The following is a 12064-nucleotide window of genomic DNA, read 5'->3' as shown; positions in this document are numbered from 1 at the left end:
ATGTATCTGCATGTACTGTACATGTGTACACATGCAAATAATTGAATGTAGCCAATACATTCTGATGCTTGTATGTGTACACACGTATGTGTACAAATGTGTGCACGCATACACGTGCAAATGTACACATGTACACATATACGTGTTTGCGGACAACTATGCAACAGACACTATGTCTGCAGTTTTGTATTAAGTAAATAGTTGTTAGTCATTATTCACTTGATATTTGGAGTAGAGAGATCACGTGGGTTTCATTAGAAAGCTAACATTTGCCTCTTTTCAGCACAGTATAAAAATCCAAATGTGTTTGGGTCAATGTGACTGATTTATGATAGAGCAAGTCACATACAGTATGTTAACATATATCACAAATTAACAGTCAACTTTCCCTCTGTCTTGACAATCCTCACAGTTCACTCAGAGATGGTATGTATGCTGGTTGATGGCACCTGCAGGCCTGTTTGAGGGACAACTGGACAGAACATATTAGAATTTTTGGACTTCAGCTGAGACCCTCCTCTCCTTCCCTGTCCTCCTTTACACATCCTGTTAGGAAAGCTCCTTCTTTACACTTCCTGTTAGGCATGATGCTCTCAAGGGGTGTCTCTTCAATTCTCTAATGTCATGTAGTATTACCTATAGATGACCCTTACAAGCTTTCAGATTGCTTGCCTGTGAATGGTTGTCCACATAATCAGGCTATGTACTTGTTACATGGGTGTTGAAATACTGTGTCTCTCTTACAAAATTGAAATGATTCCTCAACTGCCCCATGCTTTCAAATCAAAATCAAATGTATTTATATAGCCCTTCTTACATCAGCTGATATATAAAAATGCTGTACAGAAACACAGCCTAAAAACCCAAACGGCAAGCAATGCAGGTGTAGAAGCACGGTGGCTAGGAAACACTCCCTAGAAAAGCCAAAACCTAGGAAGAAACCTAGAGAGGAACCAGGCTATGAGGGGTGGCATGTCCTCTTCTGGCTGTGCCCGGTGGAGTTAACAGAACATGGCCAAGATGTTCAAATGTTCATAAATGACCAGCATGGTCAAATAATAATCACAGTAGTTGTCGAGGGTGCAACAAGTCAGCACCTCAGGAGTAAATGTCAGTTGGCTTTTCATAGCCGATCATTGAGTGCATCTCTTTCTTTCTCTCCATGATACATTAGGGAAAGTTTTTTTTTTTGTTGGCACCAATCCCATGCTGCCAAAATCAAATACTTCATTTCTCTCATACTAAACTTCGCTTGCTCTTGTTCAACTACCCTTTGATTAAATACATTTTCTTCAAGTGTGGCTTTTACTTATAGTTGACAGATGGCACTTGTATGGAGGAATGTGGGTGTGGGGGGAAAGAGTGGATAGATGGGTGTACATAGGTTTAGTTGAAGAAACTCCCTTCCCTCCTTCTCTTGATAAGAAATAAAAGTTAATGTAATTGATTCAAAATCAAATCTATAATATTTTATAAGTTACAAGCTAAGACAAAAATAATTCAAGATGTTACTTTGTCTTTACACGTCTATTCACTACTGGCCAAATGCATTCACCATCCACTTCAACTAGCACTTCCATTTTTTAGGCCTGTTTTAAAGTTAAGGTAAAGCGTTTTGGTTGAAGTATAAAAACATGTGACCGGCTGTATTATTATGCTTATGGTACTGTATGCACAATAAGGTATTCAATATATATTTTTTTATCTGACATGAGTTGAAGTTAGTATCATTAATCCTACATCAAGTCTCAAATATGGCTGAATTGCGGTGTATTTACTGAATAACCCGTGTTGTACAATTATTATTCACCAGATGGCAGTAATGTGAGAGGTCTATTAACCTTTCAAGTACTGAGCAAATGTCAAAATTCATGAAATTCCCTGAATGTTGAGCCCCCAACTCGTCACTCACTCCATTAAATATCTTAAACATATACAGTTTGGCATATCCATGATTTATAGACAATAACACGTAAATTATTGGTTGGAGAAATATTATTTATTGTATCTCTTCAAAGTATAGCCAACAATCCTGAAAAAAGAGAATGTTGGATTGAATAGCGCATTCCGTATGCCAACAATACTGTAACGTTACTTTGACAAAGTCGAGTGTTTGTTGTGCATGCCAGTTACTAAAACAATGTAACTTGTTAACCATGTTTCTATCGTGTATAAAGCTGCCCATTTAAACGTACATGCTCTAGCAATGTGAAATATATTATTAGAATAAAGACCGAAGTGTTGGTAGAGTATAACCATATAATTTAACCTACCTCGTGTGTTTGTCAGAAGCGCGGCGCTAAATTACTTCCTTGTTGAAGTGCAGGTGTGCATTACAAATTAGTCTCCGAATCATTGGGGAACATTTATCAGTTGACTGGAATAAACAAAGTGATGAATTATCCCGGGGGTGAATAACTTAATGAATGTGTATTGTGTGTCTTAAAGAAGAAGGTATGGCACAAGTTATTGAAGTGTGTGTTAATGTAAAACTGTTGTTTATGCTGGTATATGCCCATAGGAAATTACGCATCTATGGTAGAAATGTGCTTTGTGGCTATCAAGATGGAACATTCCTAGCTGAAGGGAGTTCCTGGAAATAGTATTTAGGTGCTCAGTTGTTATTGTTTTGTTTGTTTTATGCCTTGGGGAGAGTAGGCTGAGTTTGAGTAATAGGCAAAGAGTTGTTGCCGCATTAGTTTATACTGAGAATATCTTAGATTTTTTTTTCAAGTCCTGATTGTTATTTTCTGTACAAAGTGTATTGGCCAACTAATCCTGCACCTGTTAATATTGTAAATAAAAGCCTCTAAGAGAGGTGAGCACCAGCACATCCTGTCTCCTCACTGTACGATCCACGGCTTTGGCTTCTTCTTCACACAATTGAAGGTCTGGTCTGAATATTCCTTTTTGATTGCACAAAAAATAAAGAATTAAGAGGCAAAGGCCTGAGGCTACAGCCCATTAACAAATGACCAGCCAGACCACCACACACACCTGCAGTACACTTGTATCTGTGCCCCCACTTACTTACACACATACAATTCAAGGAAGAGCTAAGTCTGTATTCACTTGGGGCCTGATTCAGACTTAGGATATTTACACCTTTCCAACACACTTCTCAGTAGTTGGTATTCAGACTTACCTTATGCAGGTGTGTTTTGGGCTTTGCAGATGTGATTCCCTTGCATTCAATAGGGGTTTCAGTACATTTATCTAAAGCAATCCCTTGAAATTTGGTGTACCTTTTAATTTGAATTTTCTCACCAGACTCACTGGAATATATGGAGAGAACGGTTCAGAAGATTAATGAAAGAATGAAAGAAAGCCATGTAAGCCTAAATACATGTATATTTGTCTCCTTTTTAGCACCACATAGATTTAAAAATACTCTGACCTTGTATGTTACTTACAGTTAGGAAACTATTTATGAATAATAATACAAAACTGGTTTGGACAGCCTTTACGTACACAATATATCAGTGAATCAAAATATACAGTGGTTTGATTCATCCTGAAAGTTGCCTTATACAATTGTTCAATCCAATGAATATTGGAAGGTGAAAAAAGTGCACAATAGGGGTTCAACAGTAGTCCTTTAAATCAACCCTAATAATCCTCACTAATCATGGAACTGTGATGACTACGGTTCAAGTCCAGCAGTCGTGAACCGTGTACCAGGCTCCAGGTTTAAACTGTTATGTATGGTCTGCATCCCATAATGATACAAATAGGCTGCATGTCCAACATTATTGCACAACTTGTAATAAATGAGCCTAATATGATCCACTAGCGCTAGCAATCCTCAGGAACAACCACATGAACGTGACAGATGAAAGAAAGCTAAACTAACTATGTCATGGAATGATGCAAAATGTAAGGAAACTAACACTAAAACAACAGTTGTAAATGTATGTGGGTATAACTGACGGTGGCTACCGATAGTGGCTAATATTTAACATGATACAAATTGTAAAAAATAAAGTGAAAAGTCTGGCCATGTAAATAAAACATTATAGAAATCATAAATCAACTCAGTAGATTTGGCGCTATACTGTCATTTGTGCATGGCTACAGAAGCCTATAGCTTGGGTCTCCAAATTTCATCCTTGCAAGTTACATTTGTCTCCAGCGATCATAAGATAAAATATATCTAAAACAATTGCCATTTATATTTAGAATCACCTTAACTAAATAGCTTACTCAAATACCTTGCTCTTATCGATAGCTCTTATCAATTTGTAAATTACAGTGCATAGAATAGTGTTATATCTATCTGAGATAAAGTACAAGTGACAAGTTGCTTGACCTTATTCATTGTTTCATCGCGCGTAAGGTGGTGGAACTATGAGGAAATTAAGTCAAGGTCAGAATATCTGTAGACACCTCCGCCATAACCTTAATTTCTTTGATCGCCACCCAAAACGAATAGCGGGTGAATAGCATGCTATTCTCATGCTTAAGTTAATTGTCAGAATATGCATAGAGACAAGTGCATAAAAAGGGAATTCCATTCCATTTCCGTGCGCTTAACTCGGGTTGGAATTCCCCCCAAAGTGTCAGGGCAACATTGCTGATCTAGGATCACTGATCAGGTCTCTCTATGTGATCAGTAGATGCAGCTGCTGTTTCAGCACTGAGGACCGGACCCCTGAACAACTTCTCATTATAGGAAAGGTCATATGTCATAAGTTATTGAAGAGATGACACAATTGTCCTAATATTGAATTGTGTCTATTGATTACAATTTATTTTAGGAGATATCATTCTGATTCAGACTCTTCGCACCTGTTTCTTGGGCCCAAAAGAACAAGTGTTTTTTTTTTCATGCCCACGGCTATCCATATTATCCAAGGTATTGATAACCAAAAAATGTGTGCTTTCATGGATATAAACAAAGTATTTTGGCATTCTTATCAACATTTCAGAAAAAGGCTAATTTAATTAAGTTAAATTACATGTAGTAGCTTTTAAAATCCTCTGGATCACAGTAGCGAGCTGTTAACCCTGGAGTCCATTTGAGACCTGAACTTAGAACCTTGAAATGACAGATGATAAGTGTAAATAAACACAAACACGCTGCATAAAAAATAGAGGTAGGCAGACTTTTGTATCCCACATTTTACATAGATTGACTTAAAATAAAATCTGAAACAGTGTTATTGAATAAGACAACTTGAGAAATTCCAGTTCAACAATTGATCTAAAAAAAGGGTCAGCCTAAAGGGTCTTTAAAAACAATATTTGCATAGAGGGGGTCAATCCCTAATCATTCCCTAAAACCTATGCACTTGTGGCGATCTGAGATTATTTGACAGGTGTAATCAATCTGATAATAGCTCCCCCCTATGTTGAAGTTAAATCTCCAATCAAAACTCCACAAGTGCATAGGGCATACACCCTAGGCCCTAGGGGTGATTATCAAAGTGATCTAGTTGCCTATTTCACTTTCCTGAGTTTGTTCTATTGGCATGCTAACTTCATAATAAATTCTGCATTTTAGCTAACATGAGTATTTGTATCTTTCTGTCACACTTACACAGTCTAATCCTTTCTTTGTGCTGCCAACCTACACTGTAAACATCCCCCCTAAACCCTGGAATATTATAGGAGGGGGTGTGTACTTCCGGGTATAAACAAAATTAAAAACTTAAACCTAAAAATTTAATACATGTTGTTGATATTTATTTGATGTATTCCATGTCCAATTTTGACACAATAAATGAGAAAACAGGTCGATTTTAGTTTGTAAAATTCAGAAACGAAAGACGAAAAACGGTAAATTCGTTTTTCCACGCCCCGTTTTGACTCGGCGTTGACGCAAGTGAGAGGTTGGCTTTCATTCATCTGGAGCAACAACATGGCGGCAACCTGATAGCAGCTGCATCAAAAATAGCAAACCTCACATATTTGTGCAGACAGACACAAATAAAAAAAATACAGCGGAAGACTACATAACTAACAGGACAGCCATCTACTTCGATTCAGTCTGAAAGTCAAGGTGAGACTTGTTTACCAAAATGCCGACGTTTAGCTAACCTACCATCATCTGTATTTAACGTTAGCCGTTAACTACTGTAGCTTTTTGCAGTTTGTAAACACTGTAGGGATGACGTAACTAACTTACTGTTACTGTACTCGTCTTGTTTGCTAGTAACTTTATCTGATTCTGAGCATAGCCTACAAAATTAACTAAACACCGATTACTTATCCGAGTTAAATGGCTAACGTTATCTAGCACGTCGTTAGTGTAACGTTACATTTGTGCTGGGGTTCGGGACGATAGCAGTTGAGGTGTTAAAAGCATGTTACCCGGTGTAGTCACACCGAAACTATCTGTTTGGAAAACTACCCTCGTCAGTTGAGGAAGGCAACTATGGTACTGTACTGAAACAAACAGCAAAATACCCGAGGCTAGCTAACGTTCACTAGTTAGCTAGCTCAAGCCAACACATAAACATGCGCAGATTTTTTTTTGGAACACAAAATAAGCATGCGCAGATTTTTGGGTTGCAAGCTTTTCTATGTGTGACACGCATTTACGGAGTCGTGCGACAGCTAGTTGTCTGACTAGAACATGTCATAATCGATTTTTCCTTGTTTGCTTGCGTTCTGAAACGCTGATCTTATGATTTAGTATTTTGACAGCAGACCAGGCAGAAGTAACATAAAACGCATAGCCAGCCAGCCTTGTGGACCTATCCTGTAGCAGTCACTCGCTTTCTACAAAATGAACATTAGGCTAATATCCCCCCTGATTGTTGAGAGATTTGACTGTTGATATCGTTATTCACCCACAGGTTTTCTGGAACATAATCCTGAGTTGCCAGTTGCGAAAGGTTAGTGGACTCACTAGAAGAGCTGACAAGAAATATAGGATTCAGAGCAGTAATAACGATACTAAAGACTGAAAGGACTCATTTTGGTTTGAGTATTTAGCTATTGCATCTGGACTTAGATCAAGGCAAACCGATGGTGCCCTCTCTGAAGTAGAGACCATGGATCGCTACCAGGACCTATGGCCGAAATACAGGGCTTGGGTTTGAAACAGGACCATTTACCTCTCCCTCTGCCTGTCCCCATCCCATATCAGATCACAGATTGAGGTGACATGGAGCTAAGCAGTGAAATGTTATCTCGGCCAGAGATCCCGCTCTCTGCTCAGTAGCACCTGTCACAGCCTGAACTCTCCACAAATCTTTTCATCCTGGACCTTGAACTCATTGGGTCTTAGCTAACTGCCCTACACCTCTCTGGAAACCGTTACAGCTAGCCTACAGCTTCCCACAAACCAAAACTTACCCCTTCATGTTTACAGACCTACTCTATCCCAAAGTCAACAGTTTCTCTCAATGCCCAGACCTGGCCACACCTCCTCCCATGTCCCTTAATGTTTTCTAATTGAACTGTATCCCTGAGCCACCACGTTACACAGCCCAGGCCAAAGGCTTGAGGTCACAGTGCAGTTTCATTGGACTGTCTGGAGCACACTGCAGTGACTAAGCTCTAACTAACTAAGTTGATTTAAACATGAGTGACGGGGAGCTGCAGCACCTGGACTATCTGACTGAGAATGAGCTGATGGGCATGGACACGTTCATTCACCGCATCGACTCAACCGAGGTGATCTACCAGCCACGCAGGAAGAGGGCCAAGCTGATTGGGAAGTACCTGATGGGAGACCTGCTGGGGGAGGGCTCCTACGGTAAGGTGAAGGAGATGCTGGACTCTGACACGCTGTGTCGCAGGGCCGTCAAGATCCTCAAGAAGAAGAAGCTGAGGCGGATCCCCAACGGAGAGGCTAATGTGAAGAAGTAAGTTTTGGGGATGGGAGGGAGTTTGTGTGGTGGTGGGTTTTTCTTTCATTTTTTACTCTCCCTGTCTTTCTTTTTGCTCTCTCTTCTTCCCTCTGGTTTACACTCTTGGTCATGCACTGTCAAGCACAAGTATTTATTAACTATTATAAACTGGCTTATTTGAGCCCTGAATGCTTATTGGCTGACAGCCATGGTATATCAGACCGTATACCACGGGTATGACAAAACATTTATTTTTACTGCTCTAAATGTGTTGGTAACCAGTTAATAATAGGAATAAGGCTCCTTGGGGGTCTGTGATAGATGGCCAATATACCACAGCTGTGTCCAGGCACTCCTTATTGCGTCGTGCATAAGAACAGCCCTTCGCCATGGTATATTGGCCATAGACCACACCCTCTTAGTCCTTATTGCTTAAATGTCACTGCTATAGGATGATTGCCAGGGTAACGCTTAAGATTGTGTCTCTGTGATTATCATTAGCGTGTGCATAGTCTACTGTATTCACGCCTACAGTGACTCATGAACTGTTTTCCCTACATATGACTCGCCATCGTCCCTCCTGTCTAAAGTGCACAACAACACTTTGGATCTTCATTTGCATTTTCCTCTCCTATTCAATTAAGTCCCTTTCCCTACATGGCAGCACCATAGGGCCTTTTCTCACTACGAGAGATTTCCTAGAGATTTTGAGAAAATACCCTCGGCCAGACCTTTTTCTGTAATGTGAATTTGTCACATCTAGACCACTACCTCCGGAGGACGAGCACTACACTCGCCTGACAGTTGCCTCCCTCCAAGCAGAGCAGTGTAAACAGAATTGTCTCGTTGAGCCCAACACTCATAGCCGAGTGACGTTTTTGAAACCGCTGAAATGTATAGGCATTTTCTTATAATATACTTTTTTTTTTTTTTACAGGAAAAGACGTTTATTCTGAAATTGTCACCGTAGGTTTAAAGCAGGGATGTGTAACTGCCGGGCCCGCCTGCTCTTTTGTAGGCCCACTGAGATATAACAACTGTTAAATCCCTGTGGATTGACGAGTAATTGAAAAATGTTACGGTTGAGGGATGAGGCAAATAAGTCTGGCTGCACAACAGATTGGCAAATGTAATGCAAATTGAGAAATCATGTGACTAAACTAAATAAAAAGAAGAAGCTATACTATGAAACAAAGAGAAATTATATAAAGAATGATAGTAAAAAGCTTTGGAGCACCTTAAATCTTGGGCAAAAGGCAAACTCGGCTCCTTCGTTCATTGAATCATGTCTCATTCATCACAAAACCCAATGATATTGCCAACTACTTCAATATTGTTTTAGGGCTGTCCCCATTTCGTCAACTGGTTTGATTGTTTGGTCTATTGGCTGTTGGTCGACCGAGACTTCTTTAGTCGAGCAGTAGCAATAATTGTGTATATATATACATAAGATACAGTGGGCTCAAATTACTGGTACCCCTGACTGGCAATGCACAAACAATGCTTAAAAAAATATAAACAATATAATTATAGAGAAACTCAAAATACCAACATGTGAGAAATACTGTACTTTATTAATGTTTCAATGGAACCAGAAAATCATACAATTATTTAATACAAAATACATTTCACTAAAATCAAGGTTTCATAATTATTGGCTCTCCTCATTTAGTACTTAGTGCAACCACCTCTGGCAAGGATAACAGCATGGAGTTTTTTCCTGTGATGTTTGACAAGGTTAAGGAACACATTTGGAGGGATTTTTGGATCATTCCTCTATGCAGATCCCTTCAAGATCCTTCACATTCTTGGGTTTGCGCTTATCAACTGCTCTCTTCAACTCAGCCCACAGGTTATTGATTGGATTGAGGTCCGGCGACTGAGATGGCCTTGGCACAACATTGATTTTGTTGTCACAAAACCATTTCTGTGTGGATCTTGAGGTATGTTTTGGGTCATTGTCTAGTTAGAAAGTCCACCTATGGCCAAGGCCCAGCCTTCTGGCAGAGGTAACCAGATTGTCAGCCGAAATTGCCTGATACTTGGTGGAATTCATTGATGGCACAATCTTAACCAGTGCCCCTGGACCTCTGGAATTATAACAGCCCCAAAACATCACTGACCCACCACCATATTTCACCGTGGGTATGAGGTGCCTCTCCTTGTATGCATCTCTGTTTCGACGCCAAACATGCCGATGCTGTATCTGACCAAAACGTTCAATTTTGGTCTCATCTGACCAGAGCACCTTCTTCCAGTCCTAATTGAAATGACGTTTGGCAAACTCCAAGCGCTGGCGTCTGTGTCTTGGGTTCAGAAAGGGCATTCTTCTGGCAACACTTCCAGCCTGTGGTTGCGGAGGCGGCGTCTGATGGTGCTTTTTGAAACCTGGTGACCCCAAGACGCCACCAAGGCCTGCAATTCTTTCACGGTGATTCTTAGGGATTTTGTTGCTTCTCTCACCATCCTCCCTATCCTGGGGGACAAATGCGTCCTCTACCCGTGAGGTTTACTGTTCCATATCTTTAGAATTTTTAAAAAATTGCCCTGCCAGTGCTCAGTGGTCTATTCAATCGTTTGTGGATCTTCTTGTAGCCATTACCAGATTTATAAAGCTCAACGACCATCTCTCTCTTTTGAACTGTCAGTTCTTTTGTTTTTTTTCATGGTGTTGGATGACAAAGGGATATTGCATGCATGTTACCTAAATTTTTTTTATACCCTAGTAAAACAGGAAGTGATGTAATGGCTCAATGAGGAAGGCTTTTCCAACAGTCTTGAAGGAGTTCCCACATATGCTGAGCACTTGTTGGCTGCTTTTCCTTCACTCTGTGGTCCAATTCATCTCAAACCATCTCAATTGGGATGAGGTCGGGTGATTGTGGGGACCAGGTCATCTGATGCAGCACTCCATCACTCTCCTTCTTGGTCAAATAGCCCTTACACAGCCTGGAAGTGTGTTTTGGGTCATTGTCCTGTTGAAAAACAAATGATAGTCCCACTAAGCGCAAACTAGATGGGATGTCGTATCGCTGCAGAATGCTGCGGTAGCCTGCAGCGGTAGCCATGCTGGTTAAGTATGCCTTGAATTCTGAATAAATCACTGACAGTGTCACCAGCAAAGCACCATTACACCTCTGTTTCACGGTGGGAACTACACATGCAGAGATAATCTGTTCACCTACTCTGCATCTCACAAAGACACGGCAGATCTCAAATTTGGACTCATCAGACCAAAGGACAGATTTCCACCAGTCTAATGTCCATTGCTCGTGTTTCTTGGCCCAAGCACGTCTCTTCTTATTTGTGTCCTTTTATTGGTGTTTTTTTTGTTGTTGCAGCAATTCAACCCTGAAGACCTGATTCACACAGTCTCTTCTGAACAGTTGATGTTGAGATGTGTCTTGAACTCTGTGAAGCATTTATTTGGGCTTTAACTTTAAAGAACTTATCCTCTGCAGCAGAGGTAACTCTGGGTCTTCCTTTCCTCTGGCGTTGCTCATGAGAGCCAGTTGCATCATAGCGCTTGATGGTTTTTGCAACAGCACTTGAAGAAACTTTCAAAGTTCTTGACATTTTCCAGATTGACTGACCTTCATGTCTTAAAGTAATGATGGACTGTCGTTTCTCTTTGCTTATTTGAGCTGTTCTTGCCAAAATATGGACTTGGTCTTTTACCAAATAGGTCTATCTTCTGTATACCACCCCTTCCTTGTCACAACACAACTGATTTGCTGAAACACATTAAGAAAGAAAGAAATTCCACAAATGAACTTTTAACAAGGCACACCTGTTAATTGAAATGCATTCCAGGTGACTACCTCATGAAGCTGGTTGACATTTTAACAGTTTTTTTGGTTACTACATGATTCCATATGTGTTATTTCATAGTTTTGATGTCTTTTTACTATTATTCTACAATGTAGAAAATAGTAAAAATAAAGAAACCCTTGAATGAGTAGGTGTGTCAACTTTTGACTGGTGCGTGTGTGTGTGCATACAGTTGAAGTTTACATACACTTAGGTTAGTCATTAAAACTCGTTTTTCAACCACTCCACAAATTTCTTGTTAACAAACTATAGTTTTGGCTAGTCGGTTAGGACATCTACTTCGTGCATGACACAAGTAATTTTTCCAACAATTGTTTACAGACAGATTATTCCACTTATAATTAACTGTATCACAATTCCAGTGGGTCAGAAGTTTATATACACTAAGTTGACTGTGCCTTTAAACAGCTTGGAAAATTCCAGAAAATTGTCAT

The 12064-nt window shown here is 40.0% G+C and overlaps 1 protein-coding gene across 2 annotated transcripts in view; it reads left to right on the top strand.

The window, feature by feature from the left end:
- Positions 1-5858: 5858 nt before the first annotated feature.
- Positions 5859-12064, top strand: part of LOC120020158 (serine/threonine-protein kinase STK11-like) — a 50825-nt gene continuing 44619 nt past the window's right edge. For both annotated transcript variants that reach the window (XM_038963636.1, XM_038963635.1), the window contains exons 1-2: positions 5859-6001; positions 6801-7814. In XM_038963636.1, the coding sequence (XP_038819564.1) occupies positions 7531-7814 (284 nt within the window). In that variant the 5' untranslated portion in view covers positions 5859-6001; positions 6801-7530. The remainder of the gene's footprint in view (positions 6002-6800; positions 7815-12064) is intronic.

This window comes from Salvelinus namaycush, chromosome 25 (genome assembly GCF_016432855.1).
Source record: "Salvelinus namaycush isolate Seneca chromosome 25, SaNama_1.0, whole genome shotgun sequence".
Lineage (NCBI taxonomy): Eukaryota > Metazoa > Chordata > Actinopteri > Salmoniformes > Salmonidae > Salvelinus > Salvelinus namaycush.
This window is presented reverse-complemented; position numbering and strand designations above follow the sequence as displayed.